General features: G+C 40.1%; 1 protein-coding gene across 3 annotated transcripts in view; it reads right to left on the reverse strand.

Moving 5' to 3' along the window:
- Window positions 1–21,206, reverse strand: part of large1 (LARGE xylosyl- and glucuronyltransferase 1) — a 49,166-nt gene that overhangs the window by 14,687 nt on the left and 13,273 nt on the right. For 2 of the 3 annotated variants that reach the window (XM_084952290.1, XM_084952289.1), the window contains exons 3-10: window positions 17,857–18,155; window positions 17,119–17,201; window positions 11,133–11,256; window positions 10,815–10,986; window positions 6,421–6,525; window positions 5,994–6,229; window positions 4,501–4,626; window positions 1,808–1,963 (exon numbers count right to left, since the gene is read on the reverse strand). In XM_084952290.1, the coding sequence (XP_084808416.1) occupies window positions 1,808–1,963; window positions 4,501–4,626; window positions 5,994–6,229; window positions 6,421–6,525; window positions 10,815–10,986; window positions 11,133–11,256; window positions 17,119–17,201; window positions 17,857–18,155 (1,301 nt within the window). The remainder of the gene's footprint in view (window positions 1–1,807; window positions 1,964–4,500; window positions 4,627–5,993; window positions 6,230–6,420; window positions 6,526–10,814; window positions 10,987–11,132; window positions 11,257–17,118; window positions 17,202–17,856; window positions 18,156–21,206) is intronic. The other variant, XM_084952291.1, reaches the window with a different exon arrangement.

Consider the following 21,206-nt stretch of genomic DNA (forward strand, 5'->3'; position numbering starts at 1 on the left):
GTCCTTAACCTAAACGAATGCAATTTCACATGTGCTAAAAGGTTTCTGCACGTTATGATTCTAGCAAGAACAAACCTGTCAGTGGCACTTTTGCGTCAGTCTGAGCCACTGACTTTGATCATTAGCATTATTACTGACATGTGAACAGCTGCTTTTGTGTCTGGCATGGTAGATAGACTGGTGTTTATGCTATACTCTCCTACTCTGCCTTAGCACTGAGGACTTTATACAACATGCCTCATTCACCCATTAAACAAGCACTATCTATGCTGAGATTCTATAGTATATTTCACACTGTTTGTGTGCCGGGGATACAAGTTTCACCTGGTTGGAGTTTTGTTTAAGTAAATGTTTATCACTGTTGACAGTAGAGGGCAGCAGGGTGCCTGCTGTGGGACTGTTATGGCAAGACACACCTCTGTTCATTCTCCTATTCTACAGATTAGTAATGGCTCCAAAAGCACAAAAACTTATTAATGAACACTGAAGTTTATACTCTGTTACTTCAGGCTATGTTTACAATGTCCAATATGTAACACTGTGCTTACTTGAGCTACTCTGGCTAAAATAAAAATTGCATAGATATGCTACAAGCACAGTGTCTGTGTCTGTGTCTGTGTTTATATTGTGGTGTGAGTTCTTGTGCCGTGGTTCCCTTCATGTTTTATTGTGTTATGTTTTCCATGTTTCCCCAGCGTGTCGTGTCTGTGCTCTCCCTCGCTGTGATCTGCCTCTCCTCTACTCCCACATCATGTTTCCTGTTTTATTGCGAAGGTCCTGTGTTTTCATGTTTATTCTGTTCAGTCCAGTCGCCCCTGTCTCGTTATGGTTATTCATGTCAGCTGTGTTCCTTGTGTCTTCTCACTTCCTTGTTATCCCTCTGTGTATTTAGGTCAGCATCTCCCTCAGTCCTCTGTCGCGTCCTCCCTCATGGCTGCGTGTCTCTCCCAGTGTTTCCCCATGAGTTCATATTCTTAGATTTTCCCGGTTTAGTTTTGTATCGCTCCCTCTGTTCCCAGCAATAAAACTGTATTTTGAATTCACGTTTTGCTTAAGTGAGTTTGCGCTTGAGTTCCTGGTTCATGACAATCCTGCTCTCTTAAAATGTAAAGATCAGATCACTTAGTTTTAGATTTTCTGTTCAGTGTTTGTATGTTAATTATACAAAGCAGGTCTGAAGTTATTCAGACCACCCCCCCCAACAAAACATTTGAATACTGTCAGTAGCCAACTTGACTGGGAACACGTAAAGCATAAAAGTAATATGAGTCATGTCAATAAAAACTTTAGGAAGTACAATACATATGGATATAGGTTCCTTCCTTCCTTCCCTTACCCTCAAAAGATGAATATCCCTCCCTGAGCCTGCTTCTGCTAGATGTTTCCTCCTGTTAAAGAGCTAATGATAGGAATTCCTAAAACCTGGCGCACACCTCAGAAGCAGTAAAGGCATCATGAGTGTAGGTGATGCAAAATGTCCATGTGCATCCACAATGCTAATGCTAATGTCTGACTAGCCAGCATACCCTGAACCTACCATGTCAGGTATTAATTTAATGTACTAGGCATAGCAGTTACATCAGGAGATGTAGAAACTCTCATGTATGTTGTCAATACCAAGTCAAGAGTTAAGAGAATTCCTGACTTATGTTTCAATTTATAAGAAATTTACTCTTTGTTCGCTACAAATGTAACTTGTTTCTAACTAAATGGATGATGGCAGTTTGAATCCCACAGTGGTTAAGCACCATCTCAAATAACTTCACTACACTGACAACAGAAACAGAAGCACAGAAGTTCCACATACATTCTCACTGTTGTGGTCAGCCTCACTGGGACAGCCGAACAGCTCTCGTCGCAGAAGGTTGCCATCGTACTCCAGAAAGGTAAGATAGAGATTCCGGAAGAATTCCACATGCTTGTTCTTTACTCGCAACTTCTTTGGAGAGTTCCAGTGGATCACCTGTTGAGGAGAACCACAAATGGGAGAGCGGTGAAGAAGCTTCTGGTATCATCAGGTTCTAAAGAATCAGAGCAATAAACCAAAACATTTACACTGCGCTTTGCCAAGAGTGCAGAACAAAGTTACTACTTGTTGTTAACACTTGTCCGTTATTTGGCTCAATACCTGGCAAAAATAATGAGAGAGCAGTGAAGAAAAGCCTCATTATACTGTTTGCTAAGATGTGAAATTACTTCACTCAGTGCTTTAGACAAAGGTGCCATTTCACTAACCGCACTTTTTTTGCAGATTGATATAAATACGTTTCAGCAATGCCATTCAAGATGCTCGTTTGTCATTTCAGCAACTCAGTGTTTTGGCCAAGAACACTTTGTGGACATAGAATGAACTGCCAACCGTGCGAGTAGCACATGTAGCATTATCCAATGCCAGAAGATACATTATAGAAGAAACCACATGAAAGAATCCACAAAACTGCCAAAACATGTATGAGGCGTGGCTTCACTTTTGATTGGTAAGATCAAGAGCTTTTCCTAAAACTGATTCAGCAGAGTTTCTTAATGTCTTTGTTTAACGGTCTCAAAAGCACTGTGCTAGTGTGGAAAGTTAAATACGTCCCGTTATTTTCTATTATAGTATACTTTTACTTGGATGACTAAAAACCTACACAGACCAGTGTGGTAAGACCAGTAATAGACCCTGTGCATGAGAAAATGCTAAGTTCCTGTTTTAAGACCAGATGTAGGGTTGTACATTTTTGGTAGCTTTATTTTGCGGTCAATCGCTACTGCGAAGGTGGACTCCAAAATCATGTCCAAAATACGAAAACGGAAAGATTACATTAAGTTACAAAGAGCAAAAGGTGGGAACACTCACCATCGCCGTGTCATTAAAAATAAAATTATCAATTTTGACGTTTGAAGCGTGTAGATCGATTGGTTGTTTACATCACTCAACACAAGCAGAACTGTATTACAAAATCAGAAGACACATCGTCCACATTCAGAAGCACATCTCTGTATAGTGACAGTTCTTATGATTTAAACAGGCAAATGTCCAGTATTGAAACTACAGGTGAACAATAGTCAAAGCCAGATGTTTCCCCGTTATGTCGATATCAGCTGGTCAAGTGCTCACCTACACAGCATGTCAACAAACCGTGAAAAAAAGCTACAGGATATAAAAAATACATGAATGATTGCTGGTAAGGGTCTCTATATATTAGTATTTACGAAGGGTATGTCGTGACTTAGCTTCACAATTACAGTGGTCCCTCGCTATAACGCAGTTCAACTTTCGCAGCCTCGCTGTTTCGCGGATGTTTTTAGTGCAATTTTGCATGCTTTTTTTCTTTCTGTTTTTTTTAAAGCGCAGTGTGTTCTGCGTCCTGATCGACTGCCGTCTCTCCTGTACAGTACAGAATCGCTACATCAATCGCTAGCAGTGTGACTCTGAAGTGCTGTACTGTATGTTTGGAAGTTTTCTCCTCAACAAAAACAATGTCGACGAAACGTTTTGCACCGTCATAGGCACCTGCAGTAGCACCCGAAAGGCAGAGGAAGAGAACCATGGCACAAAAAACGTTGGACTTCTGGGCCCATACGGTGCGCCGGATTATAAGGTGCATTAAGCTTAAATGAAGCAATTAAGCTTACAGTTAAATTCATTAGTTCTAAAATCCGTCATTATTATTTATAGGAAAACAAATATACTGTATGTTTACTTTTCAAATAAATGTTTGAGACTGAAAACAGGTTTTGATCTTTGGTTTTATTCTATAATACTGGACTTTTTTTTTTTTTTTTTTTTACAAAGGTTTGAACTCTGAGAGTGTTTAAATGACAGAGAAAAGTGGGAAAATGTCGATGCTTGTCTGAAAAAACTGTATAAAGCGTGTAGTGAGGGGTTTTACAGCCCTAACACATATAAAATAATTGTAAAAAAATAAAGTTGGCTACTTTGCAGATTTCACCTATTGCTGGTTATTTTTAGACAAACGAGAGAACACTATATACAAATACTAAGAAATATAAAATTTAAATCCTTTTTCTATTTTGCCCTGGGGCGAGGGGGAAAAATATCGGCAAGTCGATGAACATCATCTACAGATATATTCGGTAAATGCTCAAGACATCTTGAGAAATGTAAATCGCTGCTCAATTCATCCATTTGGTTGACCTGTTTTTGGAAAACCCGACCGTAAACAAGGTGCGAATATCACACCGGAAATGAAGCGCCTTACAGGAGTTTCCTCACCGGAAGTAGCATATGCTAAAGTGCACATAATCTATAGCTGCATGCTGGTGTTATTTTGGAGTTTAGAGGAACAGTGAATCTAAAGAGCATGGTTAATGGCACTAACAACTAACATTAGAGTTTGTTTTGATCTCATTTTTTAATAGTACTCTTATGCAGGGTTTGAAATGTCTAGTTATTTGAAAAATGGAAAGCAAAATAAAGGATAGAAAGTGGGGAACACCTCCGAGCAGGTTCATATGTGTCTCGATAAATGTATAACGGGCTTATCAAGATCTCACCTTTAGGTCGGACACATCTTTGTAGCACTTTTCCGAACGGGTGTGGTCAGACAGCTGGACGTTCCAGAAGCAAGGCAGCTGATGAACCAGGAACGGGTTTTGTTTGATCACTGCGTTAAAGATATCCTGCAGACACAAAATCATATAAGATATGATGTCCCCACACAAAAAAACACATATTTAGGTTGTCCATTCTTTAATCTGCTGAAAGAGATGTGTCTTCCTGAATGTTTTAAATGTGGTACAAATGCTTACTTAAAGACCTAAGTTGGAATCTGCTTTGTGAGTATTTTTCTGTTTAATTGATCATTTCGATTTTTTACATAAATGAATCATTTTATCATCATCACCAACCAGAGAGCTGGGAGGGATTACTACCTGCCTCGTGGTTTTATGTTTAATAAAAAGCAAGTGAAAAAGATATTCTGGAATCTTACTGTTCTGGGCCCAGTTTCATAGTTCTGACTCAGCCACCACCAAAGTTGATGGTGGTGTGTGTCTGTGTCAGTGAAAGACAGAGAGGGGGAGCGAGAGGCAGATTTTGTGTTATAAGCTTCATGTTATGGACGCACAGTGTGAGCACTCAGGTCGCATCAGATCAGGCTGTATAGTGTGAGACGCTGCATCGTGACCTATGAACTTCTAACCCCTGCGACTCAATCGTACAGTTTGAGCAGGAGCTGAATAACGCGACTGAAAAAATTGCACAGTGTTTGCCCAGCTTAAGACTAACGCCTGATTTAGACTTTTGCAGGGAACCTTTACCATTACGTGTTCATGTTCCAGTGTTTCAACTGTGATGTCAGCCAATTAAAAAAAAAGAAAAATGCTGGTACTTTTCTCTCCCAGGTCCCTGCTCTTTGCTGTGGCCAGTGAATTTTTGGTGGGTTTTTTTGGGGAAAAAAACAATAGTGGATCACTGACCTTCAGAACCATTTCCCAAAGGGGGGGAAACCCAACCTCTGACCCCAAAGGGGCCAGAGTTGATTTTGTTTTCCAGTAACTGCTGTCACATCATTTTGTTGTCAACAAATTAAAGAAACATTTGAATAGTTCGATCATCAATATCCACCATGTCATTTTCTTGTACTGTCTATAACCTTTATTGACTGCAACATTTGATACAACATACTCATACTAATTATACACAACTGAAAATCTTTTTTTAATGACTTTTATTATAATGGCAGGTTTACCCACCAGTCCCGACTACCTTTTCCTGGTGATTTCATCCAGTACCAGAGTGAGATATTCCTATTCAGATTTTAACTGTCACTGAATGCAGAGTTGTCAAATTTAAAGGACATTTTTATATTGGTGCAGCACCATAATGCTGTGCTGTCAGTATATGAAAGCACAACAGGTTTATTTAATTATGTAAGTCCAAAAATACTACTACTTCAAATACAGCTGTTTTCCCAATTTAAATGACACAATTGTGATGTGAGCTATGACAGTGTGTGTGTGTGTGTGTGTGTGTGTGTGTGTCTTACCTGGTCTGCCAAGGAAGTGGACAGCATGCTCATTAGTTCCCTTTCTGCAGTCAGTCTCCACATCTGCTCCCATCTGAGCTTTCGCAGACGATCCAGGAGGAGCAAAATAACCCCTGTAAAGTGGACACACACATGCTCAAACACACACACACACACACACACACACACACACACACACACACACACACACACACACACACACACACACACACACAAGGTACAAACAAAGATGGTAGCTTAAGAAACAGAGTGATTGGCGTCTAGCTGGTCTTAAGGAAGGCCAGCTCTTCCTTAAGACCAGGTAGACGCAGTGCCAGAAGTGTTGTTTCTCATTCAGGTTTTCTCATTTTGTTTCCTTTCTTAAATTCTGTCATCTAGACTTTACTTGACACGCTAACATGCTAAAAGCAGGTTATAAGGTACTCACCAGTGTTAAAGCCTCTGCCCAGTGCTGGCCAGGGTCGATGGTTCTTCCATAGGTTCCCCAGATACCAGTCACTCTGGTTCTCTACCAGACCTAGAACTTGCTGGCCTGTATAAACACACACACACACACACACACACACACACACACACACACACACACACACACACACACACACACACACACACACACACACACACACACACACAGTTCTCACTTGTTTTTTGGTTTTTTTTTGTCTCAAACAAGCACCTTTTTATCTCCACAATCTTCAATTCATTCAACTCTACCCTGCTGCACAGTGGCTGCAATGTCATTAGTAATTACTGATTTGTAGTATTTTATTGAGGAAAAAAATAAAGGCATTTCATAAGGGATGAGGACAAAACATCATGATTATATTGGGAGGAATAACTGTATGCCACGGTCCTGGATCTGGTGACCCAGTGTTTGTGTTTTTTGATTTAATATTCTTTGATTATTGTTATTCATGGTTTTGGTTATCTTTATATTTAAGGTTTGCTGCTGGATGGACTGTGTATCTCCCCTGATGGTTCTACTTTCCCCATCTCATATCGGTATTTTGCTATAAGCCTATGTTTTAGTTTCTTCCCAGTTTAGGCTTTGTAGTTTAGTCGTTGTCTCTTTTCACGTTGCATTTGTGTCCTGTTCCGCTGCTAATAAAGGCTCACTTTCGGTTTAAGTCCGTCCAAAGCGTCTGCATTTGGGTCCAGTGTCTCTACTCCGCACGCTCTGCCACAGCAGACGTGAAACTGAGTTCAGCAAGACTTTGAAAGGACGTATGTAGATTGTTTAGATAAGAGAATTTATAGAAACAATCTGCTCGTTTCTAGAGCGGGTTGATTGCATCATTTGAGAAAGTGTTTCAATAGCAGTAACAGTAGATTAAAACTGCAAGAATGACATAACATGAGCTTAATAGTGGAGTGAAAAACTGTTGCCTCAGAGCAAGAAGGTCTTGGGTTTGAATCCACTATCTGGCCGGGGCTTTTCTGTGTGGAGTTCTCTCCTATCAATTGTCTCTCTGCAAGAAAGGTCACCAAGCTGGAAGCTGGACGCATCAGTAGCAGACACTTTAGGGTCAAATATCATAACATCCAGATCCAGATCCAATAGAAACCTAATCATATCATAAAACCAGCTTTTATGTTAAATCCACAACAAAGTGTCAAAAACATTAATTGCTGCCTCATTAATGGAACCACGCTGCAATGAAAAGAAGCAAGAATTGAATTCACTTATACATTTAAAGCTTTTGAGTCACTGAACAAAAAGTATAAAGACAGCAAATGGTTGGAATTAAATATAACTGGGAGATTAAGAGAAGAGAGGAGGAGGGGAGTATGCGGGCTTTAAGGTGAGAGATTACTGAAGGAAGCTGGGCAGAGATAAAGGTTGAGGAAAGAGGCAGTAGGAGCCTGGAGAGAAGAGCATGGGTGCAGTGGTGGCAGGTTTAATGAAGGCTATAAGGAAGATTAATGAGAGCTTATTGGAGCAGGCAGCAGAGAGCAGGGTGCTCCTTTACAAAGGCTGCAAAACAAAGAACACAGATCTGCCTGAGCAGGATAATTAGAGCTCAAATACAAAAAGCTATAGTTTATAAAGGTTAATCAAACTGGATGGCCACAATATTTGTGTGAAATTAGTTGAGTTCCAAATGAAAAAACAAACACAGGGAACAGTTATTCAGTGTTAGACTGCATCATGAAATAAATCAAAAACAGCACTGTCCGAATGTTCCTACAGCACCTGAACTAAGCAGGAGTGTGAGTGGTAGTGACAGAGACAGGGCGCAGCTCTTTGGCCCAATTACTCACCCTAAGAGGTGTAATCTAGCTGTAAACCCAAACACTCAAACTACTTAAATAAATTAATGTAAACTTATTTTTTAAAAACACTCCTACTAAAATGGTAAATGGCCTGTATTTGTATAGCGCTTTACTAGTCCCTAAGGACCCCAAAGCGCTTTACACAACCAGTCATCCACCCATTCACACACAGTACTAACTCAAATACATGTTTCAACATATTATTTTTTAATGAACTTATTAGCAGTGTTGGTCAACTTACTTGAAAATAGTAATTAGTTACTAATTACTGATTACTTCTCCAAGAAAGTAATCCCATTACTTTACTGATTACTTATTTTCAGAAGTAATTAGTTACGTTAGTACTCAGTTACTTGTTAAAAATATGATGCACAACCTGAATACGTAATAAAGCAATAGACCTTTCAACCCAATTCTATTTTTTCTGCATAATCCATCATATAAAATTAATCAAATGAAAAAAGTCTCTTTTTAAAATTTGTTTTATGAGTTTTAATGTTTACATTTTATGCACATTGCATTAAGCAAAAATGATATGTAGCTGTCTTTGACTTGAAGAAATTTGTTTAACATTTAAACCTATTTTCTGCATATTCCAAAAATATAAAATAAAATCATTTTTTGTGTTTACACTCACCCTTTCAAATAGATGCAAGTAAAACACAGCAAAGATTAAATAAAATCAAAGATTCAGCTGCACTGAGTCCTGTCGCTCTTAAATCTATTTTCACTTGTTTAGCAGGAGTGGGGCGGGTGGAAGTTTGCCCGGTGCTGCAGCAGTCATGTCAGTGGGGGGATCTGGGGGTTTCTCTGTGAATTTCACATTCCTGTGGTAGTGTGCTCGGTGTTTGCTCAGATTTTAAGTTTAAAGTATACATTATTAATGTTTCTGTCCCTTTTTATGGAATCAAACTCAAAGTAATGTCAGTACTTCCACGCTTTACAAAATCATGGTTTGGTGACGCAGTAACGCAGTGTGCTTATGAGAAAGTAACAGTCATCTAATTACTTTTTTCAAGTAATGAGTGACGTAAGGGATTAATAGTAATCCCTTACTTTACTCATTACTTGAAAAAAGGTAATCAGATTACAATAACACGTTACTTGTAACTTGTAATGTTTCTGCGTTGCCGGCTGGTACATATGTACATTCAGATAGTGCACCTTATAAATCGCTCCTCGTTAGTTTGTGGTCAGGAAGTGGAATTTCTTGTAGATTCTGGGGCCACTCATTCTGTGTTATGCTCAGATTCTCTCTCTCCACAGGCTGTGTTAAGTGAGAAGTTCACTCATTCTGGATCTGCATCAGGAACCGTTCAGAGGGAAAATTTCACCGTAGCCCCGTCTTGTGTAGAAGGGCAGGGGCAGAAATTCAAACACGGGTCTCTGTGGTCTGATCTGTGTCCCGTCAATTTGCTTGCCAGAGACTTAATGTATAAATTAAATATAAATTTCATCTCCTGCCATGATGGTATTACACTAACGCAATCAAACTGTGATCATATGATGGTGAAATATTGCCCCGTGATCCTGGCTTTCGCTTATGAATGGAAGCTGGGAGGAGGGTCGCTTGTTGAAGAGCTCATGACTCGCGGCTGCATGCCTCCAGAAGGCCCATTCTCCCAGCAGTTACATTAGACTGGACAAACATGCTCAGCATGTAGAGCTCTGTAGTATCCTCAATTTACTGAAGCAGATTAGGTATCCAAACAAAGAAGAATTCCCACATTTAGAATAAAAAGAACAGAACAGGCCAGTGCACATACTTCATAGAACAAGTTATAGGTGCACGTCAGTGAAACCAATCCAGTATATCACAGAAAAATCATCCATCTTTTATGAAGGTAGAACTGGAGAAGTGTTGATTAAAGAATAAGAACATTTTGGAGGTTTTAGTTTGCGATGCTATTGAAGTGCATCACACAGAGATGTTTTTCTGTTACTGATATGAGGAAGCTTGACATTTTGAGTAGAAACAATAAGAGCAACATGTCTGGACAACAGTTTCTATAACAAAACTAAGCCTTTTACATTTCATAAAAGTGGGAACAGAGGAATGTTGTAGGTTCAGTTCAACTAAGTCTTATTTATATATTACCAAATCCCAAAAGCAGTCACCTTGTGGCACTTTATTTTCTTTATTATTATTCTTTTCGCCTTCTTTTAGCTGCTTCCTTTTGAGCTTGCTACGCTGGATCATCTGCCTTTATCTCACCTTGTCCCTGTGTCCTCCAGCCTCTGCATACATTAACCTCCTCTGAGGTCTTTCTCTTTTCCTCATGCTTTCAGTCCATGTTAACCATTGTTGTTCAGTATATCCACTCTCACTCCTCTGCATGTCCAAAGTATCTGAGCCTTGCATTTTTAAGTTCAGAGTTCAAAGACTCTACAATAATACAGAGAAACACCAAACAATCAGACAACCCCATCTGAGCAAGCCCTTGGTGACAGTGGGAAGGAAAAATTCCCTTTTAACAGGATGAAACCTCAGGCTGAACCAGGCTCAGGGAGGGGCGGGGCCATCTGAGAGAAAAGGAGTTGCATTACCTTTGAACTTGTGGAAGACGGCCCACAGTTCAGCAATGTCAGTGGCAAAGGTGATGTCTGTGTCTAGAACAATGACTCTCTGTAGATCTGATGGCAGGGTCTTTGTCAGTACCAGTTTCATTAGCCCATAAATCCCAGAGTAATGTTTGTTAGGAATCCATGAGACTTCGGACTGAAACACAAGAGGAAATAAGGGTTGGGATCATTTACTGTTAAATAGAAATAGCTCATAATGTGTAGCATTAAATAAAGCAGTAGCCATGAGATCATTAAGCAGTCCAATCAGTAAAGCAGGGTGATGGAGTCTGTGTTCCCAACCTTCAGCTCATCTGCGTCATAGAAGTCCACCCTGACAGCAGGAACCATCCATGTATGAAACAAGGAGGACAGGATCTGCTGAGCAATGGAGTCTGTGATGAAATGGAAATGAAGGGGATTCCGCCTGTAGACACACACAAATACCGAGCTCCAATGAATTCACGCCTTTTACTTTTACTTCCTGCATCATATCACAAAACATTCAGTACATGCACAGTGGGAGTTTGGAAAGGACAAACTGTCCATTTTTACAAGAAACTTGAAATAAATTCTGCAAAACGTCACCAATGTGCCCATGATCCACATATGTGTTTCTCATATTCTCTGAAAAATGTTCATCACACATCATGATGTCTAACACACAGATGGCATATTAAATGAGCAGCCAACAAAAATGTGAATACTCACCAGCTTGTGAAAGCAGATAAGTTAACAGCAGAAAACAGCATTATTTCCTTCTTGTGTCCTACATCCACCAACATTTTTAAGAAACTTTTGATCTATTAATGCCACAATTGGGGAATAGGCTCATGTTCACATTTTTCATTGTGTTTATTTACATGAGCTGTCCGCTAGAAGAATAACCATTTTAGCAATGTTTGTGAGAGACTGAGTTTAATAAGGCACAAGACATACAGGTACAGGAATGGAAACTGTTTTCACATCCATTCCAAAATGCACTCATCTTTCCTGTTGTCTTAGAACCCAATCTTTTCTTGTTTAGCACATAAATATAAACTGTACTTTTCCTGGTCAATAAGACTATGTGATATGCTAGAGAACTCCAAAACAAGAAAGCAAGTCCAGTTGTTTCAGTTTCAGCATTAATAAATGCATGTGTTAAACCCTAAGGCTGCAAGAGACAGACATGGCACACTGATGGAGAGATGATAATCTCACGCCTCATTTCAGCTCAGGGAAGGGGTGTGAGGGATGGGGGTATAAAATAGGTGTTCAGGACTTCCGAATCAGGTCAAAGGAAAGTGACACTAAGCTGAGGATGTGAGCACCCGGGGGTGTCTTATGCTGATTGACTTTGTGTATTAATGTGTCAGCTGCACTGGCTCAATAAGCACTGAAGGCTGGGAGCTGTCAGAATGTATCAGAACCCAGAAAATCAGAAAAGCTGTCAACACAGCAGTGCACATTGAAAAGACCTTCACATCCTTTGGACAAACAGCAACAAGGTTTTGATGGGACGATTAGAATTGTGCTAAAAAGAAAGTGTCACGTACATCTGATTATAAAAACTATTAGGCTGTAGTGACCCATGACAATTTCATCCACATGATGCAACGGCGTTTTCTTGTGGATTTGGTGAAAGACAAATCCACAAGACTAAGATCCACTGTGCTCATATCTGCTCAGAGTGAAGGATTATCCTAAACTACAACAGATGGCGTGTGTGTGCAACTGGGGCACCTTTTCCCCTCTCAGTGCCCAAACAGTCAGACCATTGGCTGTCAGCCTCACAATGTCCTATATGACTGTGCTTTAACATATCTAATATATCTGTTTATTTAATATACCCGACTGAGTGCTTCTGTTGTGTGGTGTGCCAGTCTACTGTACATTTTTAGAAGTTTAAGTTTACATCCACTTCTCTTTTAAACCGCCCCAACTTTTCTGTGAGAGACCCTCACTGGAGATGAGAGCTCAAGTGTGGTAGAGCAGTTTTCAGTGTAAGAGACTACAGTTTCCAAAGTAAGATCAAGACCCTCATCGTGCTCTTTTAAGATATTCAACAATGACAGAGAAAATTTAGCCGAAACATCAGAACTGTGGTGCGTAAAAGAGTCTCATCTTGTGCAGGCTCAAACCTGCACCAAGACAATGCTCACTCACTGACTCAACCAGCCATCACCTTTGGCCTTCTATAACTTCCTTGACCTTCAGTGTCACAGTGGCCATATTTACATCAGATAAGGCTTTTGATTTTATAGATCTGTTCTCAGAATCTTTTGATCATACCTCATTACTTGTAACACTTTTGGAAATGGTAACTAATTAGAAAATAGATATGTAGGGAAGGTATGGTAGTCATAGTTAAAAGTAACTGTTGAATGGGCATACATTGTCCACATTCATTTTTCAAAAATTGTTCAGCCAAATCTCTTGCTTAGAAAGCTTTTTTTTGTAGACCTGTAACAACGTCATGTTACTGTGGCAACAGTATTTACTTTTTCCCTGGTGCAGCCCTTGAGGTTATCTGTCTGGAACAGGCCACTTTAGCCTTAAAAAAACATAAGAGTGGCTCACAGTCACAGATGTGTGACTGAGATGACCACACAGAAATATATTCGCTCTCACTGACATCAGACAGAGCCAAGAGTAGGAAAAACTCTGAAACTGAGTGCTTCGAGCAGTCTGAAGCATGAGCTGCTAGGTCATAGAGATTTCCTGCACGCTGATCTCAACTTTTTGTATTTGTCTTAATATTAGCATACACCATTGTAATGCAGGGTGGATTACCTTCTACTTTTCAGAATGTTGATGATTTGATCCATGGCTGCTCCAGTCTGCATGCCAAAGTATACTTGGGTTATTCCTCTGATGCATTCATCAGAGTGTGACAGAAAGCACTTATGTGTAGTAAAAAACAAAAGTGCTTCTATGAGTGGGTGAATGAGGCATGTTGTACAAAGCACTTTGCGTGCTTGTCACACTTTATATAACAACCAGTCAGTTTATCTTAGCTTATGTGTCAGAAAATAGCAAAGACAAAATAGGCTCATTTTGAAACTGATGACCTTATTTTTCTGCTGAGGTTGTATTATTGAGACAGGACATATACAGTGGCTGCTGAACAGAAGACAATGATAAGAACCTCCACTATGTGACAGAGTGCAGCATAAAAAGGCCATCTTTCAGGAGTGACAGCATCAGTCACACAGACAGGCTCTTCTACAAGGCTCTCCATCATTTAGGCAAGAGATTAACTGGTAGCAAAAAATTCATTTGCTAAAACATCTAGCGGCAGAAATTAAGCGGCAGAACAGTAAATACAAAGAATGAAATGGCACGCATCTTTAAGCTTGTTTCACAGGGAATTAATAGCATATTCAATAATGAATTACAAGGTGACAATAGAGGGAAGAAATACAAAAATTAAGTCATTTTGTTTAAATCTGCAGGTCAGCTTGTCACAAGGTCAGAGTGGATCTGTTGATCAGTGTCCTAGATGCTGTTCCACATTTTGATTCACCAGGATTCCCTACACAGTCAGAACAATCCAACAGGATGACTGCTCAGGCAACTGTCTGCTCAGGAGGAGGATCCATCATGTTTTCACTTCTTTAGTGAAGGGGAGCCCAATGAGTTGTCTTCTCCTCCGCCTTTGACGTACCAAGTATGCAGCCAGTCATTTATATAAAACACAATTAGGCAGAACGGTTATGTTGATCTAATGATGGACACTTCTGTTTCTGACTTGGAGAAGACTCATAAAAATCTCAAGAGCCTTCTTATTCCAGCTTCAGATGTAGTTTGACATTAACCCAACGTGCCACCAACTACCTACCTGCAGTTGTTAGACTCTGCATTTGGCACAGCTGAGGATGGGGAGGAACTGTTGGTGAGGTTCATGAACACGTAGCAAGATTATTATGGCTTACTTGCATCGCTTGCAGGTGGCATTGACCGCATTGTACATAGGGGAGGTATACAGCCACAACAGGTCAACAAACACTTCCTGAAACAGTTTTACAGTGGCTGTTGAGACCATGACTTGCTTGCTGTTCTGCAGCTAGAACTTAAGAATCAAGAACCCCCATCACTTGCTGAGCTTTTGTGGCTGCTGCGTACTGCAGAAAATAGGCAAGAAACAGAAAGTAGTTGAATAAAACTGCACCTCTGTACTACAAAACTGAAGGTTGTCTCCCATAGACAGAATGTTCAGCAAGTGAAATACAGGCTGAATCTGCATCAAGCGACATCTGTAGGTTGAAAAAATTTGAAAAAGCTGACCTGAAAAGCCAAATGATTTCCCTCATGGAACAAATGAAAACCACAGCTTCTAAGAAAGAACAGATACAGAAAGATGAAACTAAAAAAACCTGACCATGCAAAGACCAAACCAGGGCCCTCTTACACAGCACCTCTACTTTAAAGCCAAAACTGTGGTAGTGTTTTCATTGTGGGGAGGATGGTGACATTGTGGCCACGTGTGAGTCAGATTCAACTCATGCCTTGGTAGCTGCAAAAAAGAAGGAACTAAGAATTTGTCAGCAGTTATGGGAACGCCAGCAAAGGAACACACCTTCATTAAACTGAAGACATTCCCTGTCATGAGACAGATGGGAAATGCAACGGGTCAAACACGTACGACTGATAAGAAGCCTAAAGTGACCGCTAAGAAGTGTGTGATATTAACATTGGATGCTGAGCGAGGTCATTTCAAATTACCCAAAGGTTTGATAGGGGCAAAAACTACAGCACAGGTTCAGATGGAGGGCAATTGTGATAGCTGCATAATGGATACAGGCTCCCAGGTTACCACAGTTCTCGAGTCTTTTTACAATCAGAACATGCCCCAACATGAGATCAGAGCAATCCTTGAGCTTTTGGAGGTTAAAGAAGCCAATGGCCAATCTATGCATTATCTAGGCTACATTGAGATTAATGTTGTATTCCCCAAGGACTTTTTCGGTGCTGAGGTTGAAGTTCTCACACTTGCATTAGTGGTTCTAGATGACTTGACTTTGGGAGATCAGGTAAAACACTGTGTAAGCTGTCTGATGAGATTCCATTTAAGCACAGTAAAGCTGTCCGAAAGCATTTGCAAGAACTTAAACAGCCAGGTGTAATCAGGAAGTCCACATCACCATTCTCTTCGCCCATAGTGGTGGTGGGGAAAAAGAATGGGAACATGTGTCTCTGTGTTGATTACAGGAAGCTCAATTTGCAGACAGTGAAAGATGCTTACGCACTCCCGAATTTGGAGGAGACCTTCTCCACGCTGAGTGAGTCCCAGTGGTTCTCTGTCCTCGACTTAAAATCTGGCTGGCCATCCCTCCCTAGTTCTGCTGGGGGTTTCTTCCTGTTAAAAGGGAGTTTTTCCTTCCCACTGTCGCCAAAGTGCTTGCTCATAGGGGGTCATATGATTGTTGGGTTTTTCTCTGTATGTATTATTGTAGGGTCTACCTTAAAATACAAAGGATCTTGAGGTGACTGTTGTTGGTGATTTGGCGCTGTATAAATAAAATTGAATTGAAATTAAATCAATACCGATCCTATCACTATGGGACTTGGTACTGCCTTGTATCAGGAGCAGGAGGGTCAGATAAGAGTCACAGCATATGCTAGCAGGGTTTTGTCTAAGAGTGAGTCTCATTACCATGCCCACAAATTAGAGTTTTTAGCCCGAAAGTGGGCAGTTACGAAAAAACTTACCTTTATGTTACCATAAAGGTAAGAGATTACCTTTATGGTAGCCAGTTCACGGTCGTAACTGACAGTAGTCCTTTAATATATGCAGTGAGCTATCATTGGCTAGCAGCACTTTCTATGTTTAACTTTTAGCTTCAGTGCAGAGCTGGAAAGCTGAATTTTGATGCAAATGGTCTTTCAATGTGACCACATGAAAAACTGCTCAATGACACTGTTTCACAAAAAGAGCAGGAACGTACAGTCAGTGAACAGCTATCTGTGAGAAGCATCTCCTTGGCTGTAATCCAAGGGAAAACACAGACGTGGAGTGTGCGTTCACCCTAGTACACTCAGCCTTGTCTGTAGCTGCTATACCAGATGAGTTTGTAAATGAAGATCAGTGTGATGGTTTACTAGTTATTCCCCACATGCCAGTAAAGCAGCTAAGAGCAGATCAACAAGCTGACCCATGTTTGAGGGAAACCATAGCTCAACTTGAGACTGGGAACAAGGTTTAACCCAACTTTAGAAAGCAACTGCCTGATATCCCCTTGCTAATTAGACAATTCAGTCTTCTTGAGCTACACAATCAAATAGAAGGAGAAAAGACTTGCTGTACCTGTGGAAGAGGACAGATTTAACCAGCGTCACCACATCTCGACTTGCGTTGTAACCTGCACATACAATGGCCACATGGATGGTCTGAGGAGAAAATGACAAAGCGATTAAGAAGGAGAGATGTGCACAGCACAAGGAACAAAGTATAACTGTGAATTGGCTTAGTAAAAAAAAGACAACACTGATTGTGTGTTGGAGCATTCATTAACTCATTCCACCTCAATTCAAAGGGCAATTATAGTAACTGTCAAACAAAAGTTCTCAGACGTGTATAAAACTCAACTGTAAGATGAAGCTTTGTAAAATCTAATGAACTTTTAATGAGAAGATTGAGGAAATAGATTTGATAATACTTTTATGATACTATACTATATACTCATATGATAATATCTTCATACATTTAGAGCAGATATTCTAATAATTCTCAAATATATGTGGACTTCACAACATATAGTTGAACAGATGGCTGGAAGTTCTCCTTTATGATATTTTGGTAGACGGCAGAATTCATGGTTCCATTTACCACAGCAAGTCTTCCAGGCTCTGCAAAAGCAAAACAGCCTCAGACCTTCTCACGCCTACTATGCTAATAGTGCTGCAGTATGTGGAAACATCTTTCAAGGTCATACTGCATTACGGAGCAGAAACTTTGAATGGTCTGTTGTGGGTGGAACACTGTAGTATTAGAAAACCTGCTTGTGGAACCTGCTAGGACAAATATAAATTAAACATATCTCACCTCACACTTATCCACCACTGGGTGTCGGACACAGTCTGAGCTATTACCCACTGTAACAGCTTTCTGGCTCTCATTGTCACCTGTGCCTTCCTCCGAATGTGTTCGGCTTTGGTTGCCACGGTGATTATTGCTCGGAAGCTGTGCAGATGGGCTCCTAGGTGGACGGCTAAGTTCTCGGCGCAGCGCCCGGTTCTCTTCCTCCACCACCCGAACCCGCAACTCTAAGGCCTGTCGTTCACCGGCTCCACCCACCGGGGTGGATGACAGGGCTTCCAATGGAGAAAGAGGGAGCGGCTTCACTGTGGAATTATAACAGGGAGAAACTGATTTAACATGATTAAGAACATCAGTGTCAGTGGCCAATATATATGAAGTTGAACACTAAGGGCTGGTCAGTGTGGGTTTTTCTATACAGAGAAACCACTGATATGAAACGTCACTGCACAAAAACAAATCTAAATTGAAGCAGGTAAGTAGCTTGTCCAAAAAGAGGTGCGTGAAGTGTATAAGGCTAGAGCTACAGCTATTATTTATTCCTATCCATGGCTCATACCCATGGACACATCTTATTAAACTGGAATGGTACAACAGAAACATATAGTGCTGTGCTGCATAGTGCAGTTTTAGGCTTGATTTAGGAGTGGTACGACCATCTTCATTCTTCAGCACAACCTGAACTTTGTTGGAAAACTTTCTTTCATTTCTGAGGATTTTGTGGCCAGTACCATTCTCTATGTTGTTGCTCGCTGGAGCAGCAGGTTGAGGCTCCCAGACGCCAAAAGACTCGATACACTGAACCTCAAGACCAGTAATGCTGTGGGGATGGAGCTCCCTTAAGGTGGTGTCGGAGAGGCAGATGTTGTCCAAGACAAGGACAATGCTGGACAATACCTCCCACCCACTCCATTACCTGGTGGCCAGTCACAGGAGCATGTTCAGTGAGAGACTGAGATTACCCATAATGCACCACTGAACAACACCGGAAATCATTCCTCGCTGTGGCCATCTCCCTGTACAACTCCTCCATCTAATGTACAGTAGTGCAGATAGTGCAAACAACAAATAACAAAGTTTTTCAGGTTAAATTACAATGTCGGTCACAAATAGTTCTCCAGGCTTCTTTTAAAGCTCTTCTTTGGATGTTGCTGTCTTTTCTTCCATTCTCTGTCAAGATGATCCCACACTGCTTCAACAATGTTGAAGTCTGCATTCTCAGGAGGCCAGTGAGCAGCAGATCAAATTATAAATGGTTTTAAGTGCACATTCAGACCTGTGAGACTCATTTAGAAATCAGACATTGAGCCATGGCTCTGTGCTACATGAAGACATTACTGCATCTCTGCCAGTCAAGGGCACTTTGTGTATAGTTTATTAATTAATAACTGACATATGAAATGTTCTCACAGGCCACACTGTATCGCGTGCCAGATGTGGCCCATGGGCTGCATTTTTGACACCCCCGTCTTAATATTTTTCCCCCAATTTGTATATTTATACATTTTATATTTTTGAATACTGTTCATATGTAGTGCTGCAGAAACTCTCCCCCCCCCCTTTCCCCACATGTCTACACTGAGTAGGAGATACTCTTTATCTCATTGTACATCTGTATAGTCACAATAAAAGGCATTCGACTTCTAATATGATTAACTTCCCAGAATGGAATTGTAAAGGAATGAAATACTTGGAACATATATTTGAAGGAACAGACTTTATTCCATCTCACAAAATAGATATACAGTATGTGATTAACGAGATTAGATTTTTAGAATAACAACAAATTAAATCTAAAGTAAAAAAGAAATTTAAACCTTAATAAAGTTGAATTACAAACACCATCGAGTGTGGTACAATTCCTTAATCGCAAAACCACCAAATTACTGACTCAAATATGCAGTACACTATCCAAAATAGATGAATCAATATCCGTTCCTATTGCAAAATAGGAGGGAATATTAGTCAGTTTAGGATTTCAGCTTAGACCAAAACTTCTGGTCTCAGATTTGCTTAAAAACCTTTAAAAATTGATTAGAAATCTATTTATTTTAAAAACTTTTTGGGGGCTTCTTTACAGTTTACTTTATTTCTATGATGTGTTACATTTTCCTTTTAAATTGCTTACCACTACTTGTTTTGTCTTATTACATTTTGCTCATCAGCTTAAGAGTCATCTGTGAAGAATTGTACCAACCTGCATAAAAGTGTCTTTACAAATAAACATTGATGTATGCAAAACATGATGTATGTAAGACATTTTAAAGAGCCACATCACTGCTGGATTCATGCTTTGTTCACAAACCAGTTATAATGGGATCAGTCCAAGGATCATAGTTTCAAAATGTATAAACGCATTGCTTTGGCAATATTATGAATATGATCAAGCCAATAAAACAAATAAAATGAACTGAACTGAGAGGTAGTGATAGAGTCAAAATGTAAAACTGAATTTGCGCCAGTAGTAGCACATCGGTCCTGTCTCACACATCCAGGCTTAACCTGCAGCCAGGCCCTGTCACAGCTTATCACACTCCCAGGAACTGCATCCCACCACCAGGAATTACTGCCAAATCTAATAATTACTTTGCAGACCTTGGTGACTATTCCATTATGGGAGTGTATACACATATACGCTCTCCAGTGACTGTGACCCCAAGTCAAAATTGCCAATTTAATCATAATTAATAATGGCACTACTGCAGCATTTCAATCCTGTGAGTCAAAGTGATTAAAATGGCTCCAAGAACTTTTGGACATTATTGTCTGGAGGAAGTAATCAACTTTAGACAGGCCTCAGTAATTCATTAACATACCACCTCAGGAAGAAAGTTGGGAGAGAAAGGTCACTTTGTCTACAGGAAATTTGCATCTTCACACTTTCTGGGACAAGCCTCGGGCTTTAATATTAAGGCATGACATGCACTGAAAAGTATGACAGTACTGTTCCTTATTTTAATCCCAGCAACCTAAACTTTTATTTTTACTATGGATAGCTGTAGCTCAGGGGGTAGAGCAGGTTGGTGGTTTGATCCCTGGCTGCTCCAGTCTTCATGCCAAATATCCTTGGGCAAGACACTAACCTAGAGTTGCCCTCTGATGCATTAAATGTGTGTGACTGTTCGATAGAAAAAATATAGAAACACTGCTTGTATAAATGGGCGAATGAGGCAAGTCGTATAAAAGCAATTTAAGTGCTCAGATTAGAAAAGGACTATACGAGAACCAGTCCAGCATTTTGTTAACATTTAATCAGCTCAACCCTATATTTCAAAATAGGTAATATTTATCTGTAATATTTAAAAACTTAACGATGTGTTAAATTTAGAAAAGAATAAAGTCAAAAATAAAATGTT

Source organism: Perissodus microlepis, chromosome 15 (assembly GCF_051167445.1).
Source record: "Perissodus microlepis isolate ML-2025 ecotype Zambia chromosome 15, ASM5116744v1, whole genome shotgun sequence".
Taxonomy (NCBI): domain Eukaryota; kingdom Metazoa; phylum Chordata; class Actinopteri; order Cichliformes; family Cichlidae; genus Perissodus; species Perissodus microlepis.